The sequence below is a fragment of the Erinaceus europaeus genome, chromosome 14, assembly GCF_950295315.1.
Source record: "Erinaceus europaeus chromosome 14, mEriEur2.1, whole genome shotgun sequence".
Classification (NCBI taxonomy): domain Eukaryota; kingdom Metazoa; phylum Chordata; class Mammalia; order Eulipotyphla; family Erinaceidae; genus Erinaceus; species Erinaceus europaeus.
The window spans coordinates 29,054,367-29,077,417 of record NC_080175.1 but is presented as its reverse complement, the minus strand read 5'-3'; the positions used below and the strand labels follow the sequence as shown (position 1 = coordinate 29,077,417).

Below are 23,051 nucleotides of genomic sequence, written 5' to 3'. Positions count from 1 at the left end.
GAACCTTTACATTCTCCCAAACTGTTGTACTATGAAATTTTTTGGTAGGTCCATGACCTTGCATATACGCAATTTCACAGGCCAGTTTTCATTCAAATAGAGAAAAAACAGTGGGGGCTGGGGGAGGGAAGGGAATTTTCCCTGGATTTTCCCTCAGTACCTTGGAACCCACCAAGCGGTGCTAGAGTCTGAACCTAGACCATGCATGTGGAGAAAAATGGCGATCCCCAGAGAGCTATATCTCCCCTGTCCACATAATGATACGGAAAATGAATAGATTCGAGAAGTAATTTAAAAATCATTTAATATACAAAGTGAAAAACTAGAATACAAAAGCATTTCACATTTTAAAAAAACCAGTACTTTCTATATTACTTTGATACAGGTGATAGAGATCCAACATCCTTTATTCAAAACCCTTAGGGTCAGATTGTTCATAATTATGATGTGTTCAGATTTTTAAAAGGTAATTCAGTGCATATAACATACTTTGATTCTCCAGCAGGGTATGCCCAGCACCCCACCCTGCCCATAATCAAACACATTAACATTTCTTCAGCAAAATAAATGGTCACACTAGTGGGATAAGTAGACTCAATGTCAGTTCAAATTACATATGTAAGAGAGTTTTTGTCTCTAAGCTTATGAAAAACTTGTTCTTACAGCTATTTGGATTTTGGAATTACAGGTAAGTGAGTAAAGTTTTTTTTTTAATCTGACAAAACATGAAATATTCCTTAAACACATAAGCCATTTTTACAAAAAAAAAAAAATTCAAGTACATTATAAATTAACGGGTGTCTTCAATTTGATATTACATGTACATCTTAAATACATATACACAAGAGTGATGTAAATCAACTTATTAAAGATACAGGTGCGCAACTCTTTCTGTAGGAGAAAGAAACTATCAAATGTGCAGCACAACTGAAAATGTATAGAACCAACTTCTTAGGATGCCAGGAACAGCACTGTGCAACACAAGATAGTAGGGGTCATTCTTACGAAGTACAACTTTAATTGTGAACAGTCTCTTCCATACAAAGGTTTAGAATACATCAGAGTTGAGCTTTTTTTTTTCTTTCTATATATATGTACTTTTGAACTTGTGATAAAAAATTAAACATTAAATGACATTTTTCATCAGCTAAATCAGAAGCCAAATGGAATTTTCCCCAATGGGGGTTTGGTGCAATTCCACCATTCCTGGCATCCATTTTCTTTTTTCTGATAGGGTCAGTGAAAAGTAGAGGGAAGACAAGGAAGAGACAAAAAGAGACACCTGCAGCACCATTCATGAAGCTTTCTCCCTGCAGGTGGAGACTGGGGACTTGAACCTGGACTCTCACACCTGGTAATATGAGTGCTCTACCAGGCACTGCAATGCTATTGTTAAATAGTTGTATTTAAACAAATCTATTAACTTCAGATAAAATTCTTAAAGTTAACCAAGTTAAAGTACTGTGTTTGTAAAATCAAAAGTAATTACAGCCATATCTTTCATTGATTGACGTCCAGATAATAGCTTCATGGAAGAGAAACAGTTTCCCACATGTTGTAGCAACAACTTCCTTAGGTTTAAGGACAGTGAACAAGCGGCAGGTCATTCCGTTAGCCAACTCCAATCAAGATTCTAAAACCAGGTATGAAGAAAATTACAGTTAGATGTTGACTATAAAGTGACAGGTATATAATAAATATTCGTTTTTGCAAGTTTTTTGTATTTGGGAATACATTTAACAGTCAAAAATATAAATATGTCATTTATATTTAGCAAGTTTATTTTACCTGTATGTTAACTAAATAAATTCCAGAGATTTCATAATATCTGAAGCAAATAACTAGTTTTCTTGGCAGTAATTATTCATAATGAAAAAGTAAATACAAAGAGAGTTGATATTAAGACTAAATGTACTAAGTCCAGTAAACATTAGTTTCTCCAAATTTTAACAAATCAATAATTTGCAGTAACTAAATCTTCATATAAACATTTCCATTAAGTATAAGTATACTAAAATTTTTCATTTTGCATATAATAGTTACTAAATTTTTAACTATAATACACATCTGTTTTCCTGTTTTCTTAGAGAAAATTGATTGCTGAAGCAAATGGTACAAGCCATTAAATTTCAACAGTCACACTGCCAAGAAAGTTCACCACTCATCTGAATAAAAACCTGTTAGAAATTATTGATGTAATCCTAGTAAATCTGTAAGTGAAGATGGGGATTTGAAGCCAAAGATAATCCTCAAATGCTCTTTCCTCTATGTTCTTCAATTCTGCATTTACATTCCAATTGCCAGATAAGCCTAGCTTAGAAAAGTTTAACCCTTTGGCACCCACCTACCTATATCCACAAAAACTCACCATCATACTACTGCCCTGTTCTTCATTTGCTTCACGAATAATTGTGCCTAAGTGACCAAGACAGTTCATATTTTCTTCTATCATTTGTGTCAAAGTTTCCCTGTGAGATGAAAAACCAATGCCTTTACAAATTCAGCGACAAAGGAACTTGCTTGTCAATTTCTTCTACAGAACGCTGTCTGTTCTTCCTGCTATCCAGGACCGCACCCTAATGCAAGTGGCTCAGCTTCTTCATCCCTCCCTCCCAGAAAAAGTTCTGCAAGTTTCTCCAAGCTGTTGCCTTTGCCCAGCTCTCATGAAAAGTCTGCTAAAACTCCCATCTGATTTTCTACTGATATATAAGTGGCACTTACATACCATCCCCCTCCTCGAAAATGCTGATGGGGGGATGAGCTAGCTCTCTGGCAGAGACAGATGGAAGAGCTCTTTTTTTTGTTTCTATTTCCCTTCCCTTACAAGTAATAAAAACACCAGTATGCTTATGTTGGGGAGAAGATATAAAAGTACAAACTGTTCCACAAAGGTCAGGGAAGTAAAAAGCTGATTAGAAACTACAGATGACAGCAACGAAGAAGAGCACAAGCAAGCTTATTCTTGAAGACAGCAAAGGAGACAGCGTGACAGGGGAGCTGCCCAGAACCAAGAAGTAGCCCCTGTATGTTTCTATTTTTTTCTTTCTTTCTTTCTTTTTTTTTTTTTTTACCAAAGCACTGCTCAGCTCTGGCTTATGGTGGTGTGGGGGATTGAACAGGGACTTTGGAGCCTCAGGCATGAGAGTCTCTTTGCATAAACATTATGCTATCTACCACCCACCCAAGGAAGTTTCTATTTCAGTGATATCCAGAGTCAAGTTTTCTGGCCTCCATATGACCTCTACACTCACCTTTTACCATTCCTCTATCCCTACCCATCAAGGACCAATTATAGGCCATGGACAATCATCACTATTAGTTTAGAATTAAATTCTAGGCAGTCGGTTGGGCAGTAGCACAGACATGGTGGGAAGTGCAAGGATCCTGGTTCCAGCCCCCCCCCCCCCACCTGCAGGGGAGTTGCTTCATGAGCTGTGAAGCAGGTCTATAGGTGTCTGTCCTGTTGTCCCCCCCCCCCCCCCCGTCTTCCCCTCCTCCACTCTGTCCTATCCAACAATGTCATCAATAACAACAATAATAATAATCACAACAACGATAAAACAACAAGGGCAATAAAACGGAAAAAATAGCCTCCAGGAGCAGTGGATTCATACTGCAGGCATTGAGTCCCAGCTATAACCCTGGAGGCAAAAAAAGAAAGAAAGAAAGAAAGAAAGAAAGAAAGAAAGAAAGAAAGAAAGAAAGAAAGAAATTCAAATTCAACTCTTATTCAACAGATGGAAAAATTGAAGCTAGCAGTTCCCAATCACTGATGGCTAAGTACCATGGGTCCATTGTAACTGGAATCAGATTTTTTAAATAATGCATTTACACTAGAAAATATTCAAAACTCCTACAGGGTAATACTTTCGCAAACACAGAGCCTCAAATTGAAAACTACTTGTACATGGGCTAACATTAACCACTAGCATCTTCTAACAAACCTAGATGTCTTAGTGAAAGCCAAAAAGATTAATAATGTATTACATTTTATTTACTTCAATCCTAATAACTGAAATCTTTTCTAAAGACTAAATTATTACAGCCTCTGCTATAGCTATGAATGATTACATTGGGCCAAATCTATACTGACCCCAAGATACACCCTGGGACTTGCTTTCTTTATAAAAATAAAATATCTGGTATCAGCTTGCCTTCCTGCCATGTGCTTTCTTAGAAAAGAAGAGTATATCGGGGGAGGGGGTGGGATATGGAGATTGGGCGGTGGGAATTGTGTGGAGTTGTACCCCTCCTACTCTATGGTTTTGTTCATTAATCCTTTCTTAAATAAAAAAAAAAAAAAATTTTAAATAAAAAAAAAAAAAAAGAAGAGTAACAGAATGTGCAACTGTGTAACATCCTGAGCACTGAAGCAACAGGGCTGCACTTCTGCAAAACTAATTACGGACAGAGCTTCCAGGAAATGCTTGGTGCCATAGAGGTCTCCGTGAGTTGTGAGAAAAGCGACAATACACAAGCTAGCAAAGAGTCACTGACTCTGCATACGGCACATCTCATGCTGAGAAAGTAACAGAAATGGATAATCATTCAGCTTTTAGCAGAAGAGCAGGAATTATAAAAGAAAATATAGGACTTCAAATTTGAGCTCATATTTGTAAAACTGATTTAAGGTACTGAAAAAATACAATTTAAAAAAAATGGTGTTATAAAACAGAATAAGCATAACAATTCACTAAAGAACCCTAGAATGATACAAGTAAAAATAATTTGTCATATACAATTGATTAAGGAAGAAATAGTTTTGGTAAAATAAGTGATATATCAATAACAGAGAAAGAACCTAGAATTTAGACTGAATCAGTACTAACAGTTGCTGAATATTTACTCCCACTCTCCATACATTTTCTAACTGAACTTTCACAGTAGTTCTATTTTATAGGTAGGGAAATGTGCACATTTTTTAAAAAGTCAACTGTGCAATTCAATTACAAAGGGACAGTAAGGACTCAATCCTGGTCTACTGGAGATTCTGCCTTAATCACTCTTTCCCTGCATCATTCCTATCACTTCTTCTCCTTTTTTTTTTTTTATTGCCTCCAGGTTTCTTGCTGGGGCTTAGTGCCAGCACTACAAATTCACCACTCCTGGTAGGACAGAAAGAAATTGAGAAAGGAGGGGAGCTAGAGAGAGAGAAACTAGTGAAGCATCCTCCCTGCAATGGGGAGCAGGGGCTCAAACCTGAGTCCTGGTGCATGGGGATATGTGTGCTTAACCAGGTGTGCCGCTATGCGGACACCCCATAATTTCTTGAAAACACAACTCTCTATTGTTACAAAGTGAACCCACCCATTGTGAGGAGTTACCACGCATGACAGAGGAATTTCACGTTCTGCTGAAGTTGGTGGTTGCCACGCTGATGTCTGAGGGGTTACTGCACCTTCTAGACTGGATCCTACAAGGGACCGGGCAGAACTTTGTGTCTGAAGGAAAAAAATGAATCAAAAAATTGCTGGCAGTGCCTCACTGGTTGCCTACCATATTCTTGGGGTTTACATTTACATTCCTATCCCTCGATACTTAACAACCTATGCATTACTCTACTACATACCACCACTCACTATCTTGGCCTTGGGGCCTTTTTTCATTGTTTAAAACCAAATATATCTACATTTATCATTCTAGTTCAGTTATATTTTTTCAGGAAAAAAATAACGGTTGAACCAAAGGTTATTTCTAACTCTGTTTTTTTATGTATTCGTTTATTTTTGCTACCAGGGTTATTGCTGGGGCTCAATGCCTGCATGACTCTACTGCACCTGGTAAGTTTTTTTCCTTTTTGATAGACTTGAGAGATGGGGGGGGGGGGGGGAGTGGTGGAGAGAGAGAGACCTGCACCACTGTCTGAATCTGAATCCTCACACGTGGTAACGCTACAGGGTTACCATTAACCACCAGACCAAAATGGTTAGTTTTTATTAACTAGTCAGGCACACTGATCCTCAAATGGGGATGAAATGCCAGTTATCAAGAACTGAGAGGAATACAGAAATAGGAGACGGTCCATGGAAATAGCATAGTGGTTATGTAAGAAGCTTTCATGTGTGAGGCAGTAAAGGTGCCAGGCTCAATACCCCACACCACCAGAGCTGAGAAGTGCTCTGGTAAGAAAAAACATAATGTAATCATGATACAAAAAATAATAAATGAAACTAGAGTCCTGTATCTGAATTGCAAGCCAGATACCAAATCAAGAGTATATGCATCCGTCCACAAAAAAGACACCTATGTTCTAGAAAACACAGATCATGCTGAGCAGTATCCACATTCTGTTTGCAGGGAATAAAACCAAATCAATGTTACATTAGATAATTCATTACTAGCTACTTACACAGGCAATTTTAAGGAGATGCCATATCTCTTTCTGTCTCTTTCCCTGCATGAACATGACAGTATTGTCAGCTTCTTTGATGTTACTGAGGGCCATTTCCACCTTGGGCAGTAGATCAATAATCTTCTGCTTACAGCCTAATAACTTGCTGGAAAGAGTAAATCAGTGTTAGACTTAAAACAGTCCCCAAAGACTGTACACTATACTCCCAAACCCAGCTGGAGAGATGAACTTTAATCAGAATCACATTTCATGACTGATCTCAAAAGCAATGCATACAATCTGTATGGGAAACTACCAAAATTCTTCTGGTCTAGCAGATTTAGGGGGAAAAGGGGGGATTACACTTTGAAAGGAATATTATAAAAGTCCCCTGGCGCCTCCACACCCATGTACATCTAATTTTTGACAAAGGGGGCCCAACCTATTTAATGGAGAAAGGAGTCTCTCTTCAACAAATGGTGCTGGGAAAATTGGATTAAAACATGCAAAAAACCGAAAATGAACCACTGAACCACTACATTTCACCATGTGCAAAAAGTAAACTCCAAATGGATCAAGGAGTTGGATGTTGGAAACTATCAAATGCTTAGAGGAAAATACTGGCAGAACTGTTTTCCATCTAAGTTTTATAGGCATCTTCAATGACTCAAGTCAAGTTGCAAGGAAGACAAAAACAAAAGTAGGGGGTCAGGTGGTAGTGCAGAGGGTTAAGTGCACATGTCACGAAATGCAAGGACCAGCGTAAGGATCCCTCCGGCTCCCCACGTGCAGGGGGGTTGACTCACAAGCGGTGAAGCAGGTCTGCAGGTGTCTATCCTTCTCTCCCACTCTCTGTCTTCCCCTCCTCTCTCCCTCTCTCTGTCCTATCCAACAATGACATCAATAACAATAATAATAATAACCACAATGATAAAACAACAAGGACAACAAAAGGGAAAATAAATAAATATTTTTTTTTAAAAAGTAAAACAAAGGGACTATATCAAATTGAAAATCTTTGGCACAACAAAAGAAACTACCAACCAAACAAAGAGACCCCTCACAGAATGGGAGATCTTTACATGCCATACATCAGACAAAAGGCTAATAGCCAAAATATATAAAGAGCTCACCAAACTCAGAAACTAAATTATCCCATCCAAAAGAAGGGAGATGATATAAACAGAATATTTACAAAAAAAAGAGAGAGAGAGAGAGAGAGAGAGAAAGAAAGATCCAAAAGGCTAAGAGACATGAAAAAAATGTTCCAAGTAACAGATTATCAGAGAAATGAAAATAAAAACAACAATGAGATACCAATTTACTCTTGTGAGAATGTCACTCATAAGAAAGGATAATTGGAGAGTCGGGTGGTGGCGCATCGGGTTAAGTGCACGTGTCACAAAGCGCAAGGACCAGCATAAGGATCCCGGTTCGAGCTCCCGGCTCCCCACCTGCAGGGGAGTTGCTTCACAGGCGGTGAAGCAGGTCTGCAGGTGTCTGTCTTTCTCTCCCCATCTCTGTCTTCCCCTCCTCTCTCCATTTCTCTCTGTTCTGTCCAACAACGACTACATCAGTAATAACTACAGCAATAAAACAACAAGGGCAACAAAAGGGAATAAAGAAATATTAATAAAAAATCTTTAAAAAAAAAAAAAAAGGATAATTGGGAGTCGGGTGGTAGTGCAGCAGGTTAAGCACACTTGGCGCGAAGTCCAAGGACCCGCGTAAGGATCTCGGTTCCAGCCTCTGGCTCCCCACCTGCAGGGGAGTTGCTTCACAGGCAGTGAAGCAGGTCTGCTGGTGTCTATACTTCTCTCCCCCCTTTGTCTTCTCCTCCTCTCTCCATTTCTCTCTGTCATATCCAACAATGACGACATTAATAACTGCAATAATAACTACTACACAATTAAAAAAAAAAAACACTAAGGGAAACAAAAAGGAAAATAAATAATAATAATAATGGTTGAGCACACATATTACAATGCTCAAGGACCCAGGTTCAAGAACCAAGTCACCACCTTTAGAGGAAAAGTTTCACAAGTGGTGAAATAGTGCTGCAAGTGTCTCTCTTTCTCTCTCTTCCCCTTTCACCTCAATATTTCTCTGTCTCTATCAAGTAAATATAAAGCAAAGGGGCTGGGCAGTAGTGCAGCAGATTAAGCACACATGGCTCGAAGCACTAGAAGCAGCCTAAGGAGCCCGGTTAGAGCCCCAGGCTCCCCACCTGCGGGGGTCGCCTCACAAGTGGCGAAGCAGGTCTTCAGGTGGCTCTCTCCCCGTCTTCCCCTCCTCTCTCGATTTCTCTCTGTCCTATCCAACAGCAATAACAACAATAATAACAACAACGATAAAAACAAGGGCAACAAAAAGGGAAAAAATAGCCTCTAGGAGGGAGTCAAGCAGTAGCGCAGCGGGTTAAGCGCACGTGGCGCAAAGTGCAGGGACTGGGCAAGGATCCCAGTTCGAGCCCCCGGCTCCCCACCTTCAGGGTGAGTCGCTTCACAGGCAGTGAAGCAGGTCTGCAGGTGTCTATCTTTCTCTCCCCCTCTGTCTTCCCCTCCTCTCTCCATTTCTCTCTGTCCTATCCAATGACGATGACATCAACAAAGCAACAATACCTATAACAACATAAAAACAAGGGCAACAAAAGGGAAAATAAATAAATAAATAAATAATAGCCTCAAGGAGTAGTGGATTTGTAGTGCCAGCACCAAGACTCAGTGATAACCCTGGAGGCAAAAATATATATATGTATCAGAAAGATCTGTGTACACCTATGTTCATACCAGCACAATTTGTAATGATGAAAAACCTGGAAGCAACCTAGGTGTCCAACAACAAATGAGTAGCTAAGAAAGTTGTGGTCTATATACACAGTGGAATACAACCCAGTTGTTAAAAATGGTGAATTCACCTTCTTCACCTCATCTTGGAGAGAGCTTGAAGAAATCATGTTAAGTGAGATAAACCAGAAAGAGAAGAACTGATGAATATGGGATGATCACACACATGGACAAAAGTTGAGAAATAAGAACAGAAAGGGAAACACAAAGTAGAAGTTAAACTAGGTTTGGTGTACTGCACCAAAATAAAGGACTTGGGGATGAGACTGCTTTCAGGTCCTGGTGCATGATGGTGGTGCAGGACATAGGATGGGAGTGAGTGTGTTGCAGAAAACTGAGGAAATCTGGACTGAGGAGACAGCATAATGGTTATGGAAACACACCTTTCATGCCTAAGGCTTTGAAGTCCCAGGTTCAATCCTCATAAGCCAAAACTGAGCAGAGCTCCGGTTTCTTTCTTCCCCCCCCTCATGTATTTCTCATTAAAATAAAGTATTATAAAAAAAGAAATAAATAAAGAAAACAGATATTTTAGACATGTATCTACAACTGTATATGATGTAAGCTATTAATCCCCCCAATAAAAAAAAAAGGGAGTCAGACAGTAGCACAGCAGGTTAAGCACACATGGCACAAAGCACCTGTGAGGATTCCTGTTCGAGCACCCGGCTCCCCACCTGCAGGGGAGTCACTTCACAAGCAGTAAAGCAGGTCTGCAGGTGTCTTTCTCTCCCCCTCCTCTCTCCATTTATCTCTGTCCTATCCAACAATGACAATAACAACAATAATAACTACAAGAACAGTAAAAACAAGGGCAACAAAAAGGAAATAAATAAATTTTTTTTAAATCCCCAGGTTTTTCAATAAGCAATAATACAATTTTACTACCTGAGATGACCAAACAACTCCTTGAGAACCCGGTCCTGGCTCTGCACAGTATGCACAATGATCTTCACCATATCCGTGCTGTCACTATAGGAGTGATCTATAAAAGACCTCAGTCAGTAGTTATAAACACACACACACACACACACACACACACACACGTATATTCTTTATTTACTTATTAGATAGAAACAGAGAAACTGAGAAGGGAGGGAGAGGGAAAGAGACAGAGAGACACCTGCACACCCTGCTTCACCACTCATGAAGCTTTCCCCCTGCAGGTGGGGACCAGGGGCTTGAACCTTGGTCCTTGTGCACTATAATAAGTGCGCTTAACCAGTGTGCCACTGCCTGACCAAATATATATATTCTTAACAATACTTTCTCTCTCCTTCCCCCATCTTTCCACACTCATTCTCATTAAATAAGTAATCAAATCTTTAAAATTAAGTTGGAAAAAAAAAACAACAGATTTACAATCCAAACCCATGAACCTGTTAAACTAGTGATGGTTTCCCAAAATGTTACTGTACATACTGATGAGAATGTCTTACCTGGAGGTCTATGTTTTAATTGCTTATATAAATCAATGGCACGCTGTTCCCTATAAAAAAGAAAAATATGCTTCTGTGTTTGAAGATACTTTAATAACTCTAAAAATACATACTTGTAATGACCAGCTATTATCTGAAGAGTAACTTTAAAACATACACATTGACAACAAATATTTTGTAGAGTACTTCATCAAGTAATAAGATATTAAAATACAAAGTTTAATGTACTTCATGCTGCTCTTATCTCACACTATAATATACAACATTCTTGCATCATAAATATTTAATGTGCAAAAAGTATGATCTGTGATTAGAGAAAAAAAAATTCTGAGGTTTCTAATCCAAATATTTAATATACTAATCACACACATGCCATTTAATAGATAGTATCTAGGAGCAAAAATATGGTACAAAAATATAAGGTAATAATTTGTAGCTTAGAATATTTGACCAATTATTTATACTCACATGAAAATGTTTTGATTAAAAAAGCAAAAATAAACCCAATCATTTCCAATTTTTTCTGTGACTAAGAAAAAAGTTCCCATGGACCAGGCGGTAGTGCCGCACGTTAAGTGCACAAGGTGCAAAAAGGACCAGTGTAAGTATCCCGGTTCAAGCCTCCGACTCCCCACCTGTAGGGGGTCTCTTCACAAGCGGTAAAGCAGGTCTGCAGGTATCTGTCTTTCTCTCCCCCTCTCTGTCTTCCCCTCCTCTCTCCATTTCTCTTTGTCCTATCCAACAACAACAACAACAACAATAAACAACAAGAGCAACAAAAGGGAAAAAATAGCCTCCAGGAGCAGTGGATTCATAGTGCAGGCAACGAGCCCCAGTAATAACCCTGGAGACAAAAAGAAAAAAAGGTGGTCCAGGAGGTGGCGCAGTGGCTAAGGCACTAGACTCTCAAGCATAAGGTCCTGAGTTCGGTCCCTGGCAGCACATGTACCAGAGTGATGTCTGGTTCTTTCTCTCTCTCCCCTACCTTTCTCATAAATAAATAAATAAATAAATAAATAAAATCTTAAAAAAAAAAAAGAAAGAAAAAGAAAAAAGTTCCCTACAAAATATGATGCTATGGGAACAGGATGAATACTGGAAGACATTACTCATAGGTGGAACTTAGGAAACAAAGAAAGGGAATGTGAAGGAGGAGATGTTTAATGAGCTATGTGTATTGCAGAAGAACCAAGGGCTCTCTCTAAAGGAGGAGGGCAGAAGGGGGTGGGGGGCGACCTATAGTGGAAGAAGATAATGAGTTAGCAAAGGCTACAGCATACTCTCACCTATCACAGGAAGATGACAAAAATCTTATAAACCAATATGCTCCCAATATAGTGATCTAAAAATGTATTTCAAAAGAAGAAAAAAAATGTTTCTAATATGATGTCAATACATATTTGACAAAAGAAAAGGCATAAATAAAGAACCATACAGTTGGTGTACTGCACCCAAGTAAAAGACTCTGGGATGGGGGAGTGGGGTTCAGGTCCTGGAACATGATGGCAGAGGAGGACCTAGTGGGGGTTGTACTGTTACGTGGAGATGTTCCGCATGTACAAACTATTGTATTATACTGTTGACTGTAAACCATTAATCTCCCAATAATTTTTTTTTTTTAAAAAGAACCATACAAAGGTTTAATCTCCTAAATGAATGCAGAGAAAAAAAATCTACTACAAAAAAAATCCCAGACACTATGGCCTGAGAGATAGAATAGGAGTAGAGCTATGGACTCACAAGCATGAGGCCGCAAGTTCAATCCCTGGCACCACAAATCCTAGAGTGCTACTCTCACCCCCCCCCCCCCCATCTACCTATCTCTTACAAAATAATAAAATAAATCTATTTTTAAAAAATTATTAACACCACCCAGTCGCCATTTGCAGGGGGAAAACTTCACAAGCAGTGAAGTAGTGCTGCAGGTATCTCCCTCTCTCCCTCTCAGTTTCTCTGTTTCTTTTAATATTTATTTTATTTATTTATTCCCTTTTGTTGCCCTTGTTTTTGTAGCCTTCTTGTGGTTATCATTGTTGTTGATGTCATTTGTTGTTGGATAGGACAGAGAGAAATGGAGAGAGGAGGGGAAGACAGAGAGGAGGAGAGAAAGATAGACACCTGCATACTTGCTTCACCGCCTGTGAAGCGACTCCCCTGCAGGTGGGGAGCTGGGGTTCGAGCTGGGATCCTTATGCTGATCCTTGTGCTTTGCACCACCTGCGCTTAGCCCGCTGCACTACAGCCCAACTCCCAGTTTCTCTGTTTCTATCTGCAATATCAAAAAATAAAATCTATCCACTGCAACAATCTTTTTTTTTAATTTATTTTTTCCCTTTTGTTGTCCTTGTTTTATTGTTGTAGTTATTATTGTTATTGATGTTGTTGTTGTATAAGACAGAGAAATGGAGAGAGGAGGGGAAGACAGAGGGGGAGAGAAAGACTCTTGCAGCGGCATACCCAGTAGAGTGCACACATTACCATGTGCAAGGCCCCAGGTTCAAGCTCCCAATTCCCTCCTGTAGGTGGAAAACACAAATGGAGAAGCAGTGCTACAGATATCTTTTTTTTTTTTTTCCTCCAGGGTTATTGCTGGGCTCGGTGCCTGCACCATGAATCCACCGCTCCTGGAGGCCATTTTTCCCCCCTTTTTGTTGCCCTTGTTGTTGTAGCCTCGTTGTGGGTATTATTATTATTGCCATTGTTGATGTTGTTCGTTGTTGGATAGGACAGAGAGAAATGGAGAGAGGAGGGGAAGACAGAGAGGGGGAGAGAAAGATAGACACCAGTAGACCTGCTTCACCGCCTGTGAAGCAACTCCCCTGCAGGTGGGGAGCTGAGGCTTGAACCGGCATCCTTACGCCGGTCCCTGTGCTTTGCGCCACATGCGCTTAACACACTGCGCCCAACCCCCCCAGATATCTTTTTCTCTCTGTCTTTCCTTTCCGTCTTAGTTCTGTTTTTATAAAAGGGGGGGGGGGGAGACACCAATGTCAAAATGAGTACATCCTTACAGAGATTCCATCAGGTCTCCCTGACGTCTTCCATAGGGGCTCTTCTGTAGCTCCATGATTTCAGTGTGCAGGGACATGATCTGATCCTCCAGGTAGCCAATAACACCCACCTATAACATGATGAAACATTTATATGACACGGTCACCTCCACACAACCTAGAAAAGAACTTAGACCTTTGTGAATGGCTTGAATACACAGAAGATGAAATGACTTAATATGAAAATGATTTTGCTCAAGCCTTTTTACCATTGAGATTCTGACACATAATCTTTCATATGAGAACACACTTATTCCTATGTTTCTCTTTTCTGACAACAGTTAACTACTATGGTTCACTCTTTTTCTAAGGAGCAAAAATATGGGTTTCATTAACAAAACATAAAAAGCAGTGGTTTTCATTGTCCTGTGGTTTTCATTGCTTCTAATTTTCTCCTTTCTAGAATAACAAGACTAAAAGATAAAGACTAGATTTCCCATCCAAGAATATCAAATGTTATAGCCATGTCCTCAAGATAAATACTGGAATTAAGAAAAGCAAAAATTTAGTAGGACTAATAATAGATGCAAGGGGTAAGGAATAATTCTGCTACCTTGAGCTTGATCTATTTCCATGGGTGATACAATCTTTGTTCAAACAAGCTTAATTTCAAGAGCCGAAAGGAATACTATTGATTATTAAAGCAATGTAAATATAAGCTGTGACTAAGATCAGAATGTACAGCTTTCTTAATTAAACCACCATTAAAGTAACTGTAACACCTACCATTTATTATTTAATCCTATTTAATCTGCATGACTTTGTTTTTTTTTATATTTATTTATTTTCCCTTTTGTTGCCCTTGTCTTTTATTGTTTTTGTTATTGATGTCGTCGTCGTTAGATAGGATAGAGACAAATGGACAGAGAGGGGAAGAGAAAGATAGAACATGAGTGTCGACAGGTCGATCCATACTCCCAGCCTGCCTCTCTCTTTCCCTATCCACTATCTCATTCTATATCCAAACATCCTCTAGATATCTGATTTACCTGAATGACAAGAAAAATACACACACACACACACACACACACATATTTTTTTTACCAGAGCACTAATCAGCTCTGGCTTATGGTGGTGCAGGGCATTGAACCTGGGACTTCAAAGCCTCAGAAATGACAGTCTGTTTGCATAACCATTATGCTATCTATCCCTGCCCAAGAAAAAATATTCTTTATAGCAAAACCAAAGATGAAACCTTTAAGAAATTAATAAGCACATTAAAAAAAGCTCAGTAATTTTACCTCAGCATAGTGTATAGCCTTCTCTTCCATTTCCTTCCATGCTTTTAACATTTTTTCTGAGGCTAAAAAAAAAAAAAAAAAGACTAAATTGATTATCTCAGAAACAGACACAGTCTAGTAAAGGTGTAACCTTAATTTCTAATTATCTCCTTGCCATACCAACATGAAAAATTGTGTTATTGATTGAATCATCCTTCAAAAATCATACAGTCCTAACTGAAGTCTGTCAAAATCTGGCCTAATTTGTAAATAAGATCAATGCAAATGCAATTAACTAAATTAAAGTAAAATCATCCAGGAGTAGAGTAGACTCTTCATGCAGTATTACTAGTGTCCATATAAGACAAGTGATAAAGAACAGATACACAGACATATGATGATGGAAGCAGATTCAAGAGCTACAACACAAGCAAGAAAGGATTCTTTTTTCCAAACTTTCAGGAAGGATCATGGCACTTGAATTAGGACTTTAATACTCTGAGATTGTGAGGTAATTTTCTGTTGTAAGTCACTTACTTTGTGGTAACTTGTTATGGCAGCCCTAGAAAACTATTAAAGATGATTGATAAATAAATAAATAAATAAACAAATAACATGTTAAACATTATAAAAGAATATTAAAAAAAAACTACCCCTCCTTCAGAGTCTCAGGCACGAGAGTCTCTTTGTATAACTATTATGCTGTCTGTCCTGCCCTTCTTATTTATTTATTAGATAGAGACAGAGAGAAACTGAGAAGGACTCAATGACCCAGGTTCCCACCTGCAGGGGGAAAAGCTTGTGAGTGGTGAAAAAGTCTCTCTCCCTCTCTACCTCGCCCTACCCTCTCAATTTCCGGCTGTCCCTATCCAATTAACAACAACAACAACAACAACAAAATTTTTTTAAGTGAAACTGAGAAGGGAGGAAGAGATAAGGGAAAAGATTGAGACACCTGCAGCCTTGCTTCACCACTTGAGAAGCTCCCCCTGAAGGTGGGGACCAGTGGCTTGAACTGAGACCCCTGTGCACTGTAATGTGTGCACTTAAAAAGGTGCACCACCACCTGGCCCCTGGTTTCCTTCTCTTTCTCTCTGTCTGTCTCTATCAGAAATATAATTAATTTAAGACTTCTCTGATGTGGTCCGGGAGGTGGCGCAGTAGATAAAGCACTGGACTCTCAAGCATGAGGTCTTGTGTTCAATCCCTGGCAGCACATGTACCAGAGTGATATCTGGTTCTTTCTCTCTCCTCCTATCTTTCTCATGAATAAATAACTAAAATATTAAAAAAAAAAAAGACTTCTCTGACTAAAGTAGTTACACTAGGGCCTGGGAAGTGGAGCAGCTGGTAAAGCACACAAATTACCATGCCTGAGGACCCTGGTTCAAGCCCCATGGAAGCTTGGGTGAAGGAGGCTGCTGGTGTCTTCCTCCTCTCTGTCTCTAACATAAAAGAAAAAGAAGCGGGGCGGGGAGAGGGGTGGCGATTCATCATGTAGGCACAGAGCCCTGGTGGTAAAAAAAAAAAAAAGTCATGCTAGTATAGATGTATCTATTTTAAGATGTAAAAAAAATCACAGATTCTCAAACCACTTTTCTATTTTTATTGAAGTAAACAATTTTAATGCCATTCTGAGAAAAAAGAAATGTAAAGCTGGGGGTGGGGTGGGGGAGGAGGCCGAGCAGTGGCATACCTAGTAGAGTGCACATATTACATTACTTGTTTAAACCACCTGTCTCCACCTCCAAGGGGGGGAAGCTTCAAAAGCTTCTCTCTCTCTCTCTCTCTCTTCCAATTTCTCCCTTGCCTCTTAATTTCTCTCTAGCCAATAAATAAATACATATTTTAAAAAATAAAATAAAAGGGGAGCCGGGTGGTAGCACAGCGGGTTAAGTGCAGGTGGCACAAAGCACAAGAACCGGTGTAAGGATCCCAGTTCGAGCCCCCGGCTCCCCACCTGCAAGGGAGTCACTTCACAAGTGGTGAAGCAGGTCTGCAGGTGTCTATCTTTTTATCCCCCTCTCTGTCTTCCCCGCCTCTCTCCATTTCTCTCTGTTCTATCCAATGACAACATCAATAACAACAACTACAACAATAAAACAAGGGTAACAAAAGGGAATAAATATTAAAAATAAAATAAGATAGAAGGAAGGGGAGGGGAGGGGAGGGGAGGGGAGGGGAAGGGAGGGTATATGAAGCCCGTGGCAACACACAAGACTTTTATGCCTAAGGCCTAGAGGTCCATGGTTCAACCCCCAGCACTACCATATGTCAGAGCAACAGGTTCTGGTGTCTCATGAAAACATATAAATAGAACTTAAAAAAAAAAAAGACATTAAAAGGAGTTAACATACAACACAGATGCAGTTTATAATGATATGAGTTCCCCATCTCTTATTCTACCACAAATGAAATGTGAAACAATTGGCAAGGAGTCAAGAAAGGAAACTAGCAAAATGTTTCAAGAAATTAGACACTTCTTTCAAATGCGTAACCCAAACACTTACATATTCCATAAGTCATCTGCTCACTATATCTTTCCAAGTCAAGTTGAATACTTTTGTGAAAAAACTCCAATTTAGCTTTCAGTTGCTGAGATGCTGAAATCAAAGTGTTCTTCATTTTTGTCAAGTTAGCATTATATCTAAGAAGACTTAACCTAAACCACAGCCCAAAAGGAAAAAAAAAAAAATCAATACTTCAGAAATATTAGACAAAAGTCCTAAAACTTAACTGTTATAAGTTAAGGCTAAGTTTCTATTATGTTTCTGAGAAACAGCTAAACTGTACAACCCGATCTCTAAAGACCCCCTGTGATAGTCTATGATAATAAAACCATCTCTTAATAAAATCCTTCAGGGACTACTCTCAAGCCATTGCTATCGAATGATTAAATTTAAGACCATTAAATGAAGTTTACAAGTCTGGTCAAAGTATCGAATTTCAAATTAATTGAGTATTTTAGTATTACATAGAATATGTATAAACTGCCAAGATAAATTCTTCACCATTGATGTAAATCAGACTGTACCTATAAGCAACAGAATTTACTTACATTGCTGCTCTTTGTCCCTGAAAGAGCCTGCTATAGTCTTCTTTTAGTCCAGACACATAGTTCACTGCTTCTGCCCATACTTTACGCAGCTGTATAATTGGAAGCTGTATTTTGCTGTCCTGTACTAAATGCAAGAAAATAAGAAAAAGGAAGGGGGAGTTACTTTTCAGTTTACTTAGCATTCTTTGTTATTCCCTATTTATACAACACTATTTCCACAGATGCTAGGTAGATCTACTTGCTACTACTTTATCCTTATCTAGTTCAATATACATTTATGAGTCAAACAAGAGGCCTGGAAGTGGTACAGTGGATAAAGCACTGGACTTTTAAGCATAAGGTCCTGAGTTCAATCCCCAGAGTAGGGTGGTTCACTCTTTCCTTTAGTCTCTAATTATTAAATATTTTTTTTAAATCAGACAATAGAACAGAGGGACATCCTACAAGCACGTGTTGTACTCCTCAATACTTGTCAAGGTCATCAAGAATAAAGGAAGTCTGAAGAACTGTTAACCAAAAGGAGATGTAAGGAGACATAGCAACTAAATGTAATGTAGTATCCTGGAAAAGATCATGGAACCAAAATATTATACCAAATCAAAACCAAGGAAACCTGCCTCTACTCCTAAGATAAAGCAAGAGGATTGATCTGTCTTCTCCTCAGCCTATCTTAACTTTCTTGAAGGGTAGTTAGAACTGCTATATTGCTTATGTCACCAACTCAAAGATAAAACCAGAACTAAGGATGGCGAAGAGAAAATATGGGAGGAATTAAAGGTCATTTTATTTCTGAAACTTTTATTATGAGAATTAATAAATTCATTGCTACTTAATTTTTTTGTCTAAGGATTTTGCTTTTGACTTCATGGGGCTTTGTGCTTATACAAAGTCACTTATCCAGCTATACTTTTTTTTCCTTTTAACTTAAGATTAAGAAACACTGAAGAGGGAGAGGGAAAGGGGGGGGGAGGCACAGCCACAAACTGCCATATGTGTTGCTCCCATGTGGCGCTGGAGCTCAAACCTGAGTTTTCTTGCATAAGATGTATGTTCCAGCAGGAGAGCTATCTCCTGGCCTCTGTCTGAGATTTTGTTACTTATTATACCTTCATAATCAGTATGCTTTGCATATAGGTACATTACAGTTTAGATTCTCAAAACAATCAATTGCATGTATTATAAGATAGTGGCTTCCTACATGATCTTTCCAGACTCAATTTATATATTCTCTCCTTTGTGAAACTAGTTCACTTTCAGCTAATCTTTATTATGAGACACAATTATGCTTAAATATAAGTATATTTGAAATCTTTTCTGATATTATAAGTAGTTATCCTCCAGCTACCTCTAAGCTATTCTATGAGTACATCAAGCAAAGAAAAAAATGTGAAAATTCTGTATTCCATAAATGGTACTTGGTATAATGCAGGTATCCAATAATTTTTTAAAATTTTTATTTATTGATTCATGAGAAATAATAGGAGAGAGAGAAAGAACCAGACATCACTTTGGTATATGTGCTGCCGGGGACTGAACTCAGGACCTCATGCTTGAGAGTCCAATGCCTTATCCACTGTGCCACCTCCCGGATCACTCCAATAAATGGTTTATGGATAACAAAACAAACAAATTTTTAAGGAAATCTGAATAAAGCTTGGACTATAGTTAATAGGATATTGGCTTGTGAATTATAACAAATATGATACCATAGTAAGATTTTAATAACAGGAATGAGCATTGAGGGAGAAAAACATGATAAAGAACTCTATCTGCTCAACTAAATTAAACTGTTCTTTAAAAACAATTCTAGGGAGTCCGGCGGTAGCACAGCGGGTTAAGCGCACATGGCACAAAGCTCAAGGACCGACAAAAGGATCCCGGTTCGAGCCCCCGGCTCCCCACCTGCAGAGGAGTCGCTTCACAGGCGGTGAAGCAGGTCTGCAGGTGTCTATCTTTCTCTCCCCTTTTCTGTCTTCCTCTCCTCTCTCCATTTCTCTCTGTCCTATCCAATGACAGCAATAACAACAACAACAATGACGACGATAAAAAACAAGGGCAACAAAATGGAAAAAATAAGTGATAACGATAATTCTATTAGTACAAAAAATGAAAATTAAAAATTTAATTTTGGAGAAGGCCCTAAGTTAGAGAGAGCACTTGGTTCCCACCTGCAGGGGGGAAGCTTCATGAGCAGTACAACCATCTGCAGGTGTCTCTTTCTCTCTCTCCCTCTCCCTCTCTCCCTCACCTTATTTCTTTCTCTATTATAATAGGTGAGGAGGAAAAAGGGGGGGGGAACTGCTGAGAATAGTGGATTCATTACACAGGTACCAAACCCCAGAAACAACCTTGGTGGTATTTAAAAAAAAAAATTGAGAGGCAATTTTTTGAGAAAACACTCTGAAACAGGCCGGGCGGTAGTGCAGCGGGTTAAGCACACGTGGCGCAAAGCGCAGGGAGCTGCGTAAGGATCCCGGTTCTAGCCCCCGCCTCCCCACCTGCAGGGGAGTCGCTTCACAGGCGGTGAAGCAGGTCTACAGGTGTCTACCTTTCTCTCCCCCTCTCTATCTTCCCCTCCTCTCTCCATTTCTCTCTGTCCTATTCAACAACGAATGACATCATCAACAACAATAATAACCACAACAAGGCTACAACAGCAAGGGCAACAAAAGGGGGAAAAATGGCCTCCAGGAGCAGTAGATTCATGGTGCAGGCACTGAGCCCCAGCAATAACCCTGGAGGCAAAAAAGAAAAAAAAGAAAAAAAAAGAAGAAAAAGAAAACACTGTGAAATAAACGAAATGTTTTATATTTTGGTTGTGGTGTGGAATACACAGGTATAAACAATTATCAAGAGTTAAGATAGAGGCTCTGTGCATTCCACTGTTGAAAAATTGTACCTCAATTTACAAGAAATATTCAATTCAGTAAATAATAAATATTTTTTTAAAGAACAAATATTCCAAAGAAAATAAAAAAGTAAGTAAGAATAAAGAGTATGTAGCTGTAGCCCTCATGCTCAGTGTATGTGGCGGGGGGAGAAGGAGAAGTTGGACCTCAAATGTGCAGTTTCACCATTAGAAGCCACTTTTTCATTCAGAGAGAGAGAGAGAGAGGGAAAGAGCGCGGTACTTGAGATTCCTCCTGTATCATGGCGATTTCCACAAGGTACTACAGCATGAAGCTCGGCTGTGCACCACACAAGAAGGTGCCCTATCTGGTGCACAAACTCTTCAGTCCTCCAATTTTATTTTATTTTTGTTTCCTTTTTTAATTTTATTCTTAACTTTACAAATGAGTGACAGCACAGTGGTTAAACAATAAGCTGAATTCATACTTATTCGTCCTTCTTTCTGTCATAAGCCCATCCACAGGAAAATACGCTGCCCCTAAGTGAGAGGGTCTGGTAGTGATTTAAAATCTGCATTTTCATCTTCAAAGCTACATAGTTGCATTTCTTTCTCTTTCTCTCTCTTTGTACCGGAGCACCAGTTAGCTCTGGCTTATGGTGGTGTAGGGAACTGAACCTAGGACTTTGGAGCTTCAGGCATGACATAGCCTCATTTCTTAACACAAGAGACCTGAAATACAGACAGAAAAGGAATACCAAAGAACCAGTTCTACTAGTTATGCTGAGTCAAAATTATATTACTTCATGGTTGAGGCATGTGTCCTAATGGTTGAACTATCTTCCAGTCCCCCAAACAGTTTACTTTAGATTTAAAGTTCAGTCAGTAAGTGGACTATACTTACCAATATAATTTACACACTCAGATAAACTTCTGGAAGCAAATGGTCCTTCATATACAGTCTTACTTTTATCAAACAAATAAACCATATAGCTATCACAGCCTCTCTGAAAAAGAATTTTAAAGATTCTTGAAAATCTTAGATCCTCTAAGTACTTAAGCAACAGATTTCAAATTTTCACATGCAAATGAACAAAAACAATGTTCATTAGCAAGCATCTTACAGATTTTAGGGTTTAAACTTTTGTTTAATAAAAATAACTGTAGTATGAGTTACAAAGAAAAACAATCACTAGGATCAAAAGAATAAAAGCAAAAAACCCAGATATAACAATACATCTCTATACAATAGGAATGCTAGTCAGTAATCAAAAAGAAATAGGCAAAGTTTATGCTATGAAAGAACCTCAAAAACATAATGAGAAATGAAGTAAGTCAGATACCAGAGACAATAAATTACATGATTCCATTTATATATGTTCAGAAAAGGCAAATCTTTAGATAGAAATACACACACACACACACACACACATACATATTCTTTTTTTTTTTTTAATTGCCACCAGGGTTAGCACTGGGACTCAGTGCTGGCACTACGAATTCACTGCTCCTGGTGGCCTTTTTCCTTTTATTTGTTTATTTTAATATTCCCTTCCTTTTTATTTTGTTTTGATAGGACAGGGAGAAATTGAGGGGAGAGGGGGAGAGGGTGAAAGAAAGATAGACACCAGCAGACCTATCTCACCACTTGTGAAGTATCTCCTCCCCTGCAGGTGGTGAGCAGGGGTTCTAACCCTGGTCCTTGCACATAGTAATGTGTGTGCTTAACCAAGTGTGCTACCACCCAGCCTCCTGAAAGTAAAACTTTCTAAGAGCCTGGGGAAGATAAAATGGAAGTTAAAATTTACTGGATATGAAGGATCTTACTGAGACAGAAATGTTTTAAAATTAATTTATGGTGATGGCTGCAAAATTTGATAACAAGGAACATGTACAAGCCATAATCACAGTCATATTTTACCATCCATATACTCTACCAGGAACTATGAGACTGTTGGTCTAATTTCAAGGTTCTAGGATTCAAGAGTGAAAAGTTAAAAATTGAGGGAGGAAAGGAGTGACACCAGAAAGAAAGCCATATAAAATCCAAAACAAACAAAAATCCAAAACAACTGTTCATTTTCTATTTTGTTCACATTGCAAAAGCAATGATAAGAGTAATGAATAAGATTAAAATTATAAGAAGTGTACCATCCCTCAAGGAATTCTAAGTACATTTTCAATTTTTCAGGGTATGGGGCTCAGGAGGTAATGCAGTGGAGCAGTTGGTGGACTTTCAAGCATGAGGTCCTGAGCTCA

General features: G+C 38.9%; 1 protein-coding gene across 6 annotated transcripts in view; it reads right to left on the bottom strand.

Annotated features, from left to right (window-relative positions):
• Window positions 1-287: 287 nt before the first annotated feature.
• The window catches only part of CHUK (component of inhibitor of nuclear factor kappa B kinase complex), a 45,090-nt gene continuing 22,326 nt past the window's right edge, over window positions 288-23,051 (bottom strand). The window contains exons 11-21 of one of the 6 annotated variants that reach the window (XM_007530266.3): window positions 21,697-21,799; window positions 17,945-18,068; window positions 17,397-17,548; window positions 14,908-14,969; window positions 13,628-13,737; window positions 10,617-10,666; window positions 10,066-10,162; window positions 6,350-6,497; window positions 5,308-5,441; window positions 2,369-2,468; window positions 288-1,633 (exon numbers count right to left, since the gene is read on the bottom strand). In XM_007530266.3, the coding sequence (XP_007530328.1) occupies window positions 1,604-1,633; window positions 2,369-2,468; window positions 5,308-5,441; window positions 6,350-6,497; window positions 10,066-10,162; window positions 10,617-10,666; window positions 13,628-13,737; window positions 14,908-14,969; window positions 17,397-17,548; window positions 17,945-18,068; window positions 21,697-21,799 (1,110 nt within the window). In that variant the 3' untranslated portion in view covers window positions 288-1,603. The remainder of the gene's footprint in view (window positions 1,634-2,368; window positions 2,469-5,307; window positions 5,442-6,349; window positions 6,498-10,065; window positions 10,163-10,616; window positions 10,667-13,627; window positions 13,738-14,907; window positions 14,970-17,396; window positions 17,549-17,944; window positions 18,069-21,696; window positions 21,800-23,051) is intronic. The other 5 variants (XM_016191362.2, XM_060171488.1, XM_060171487.1 and 2 more) reach the window with 5 other exon arrangements.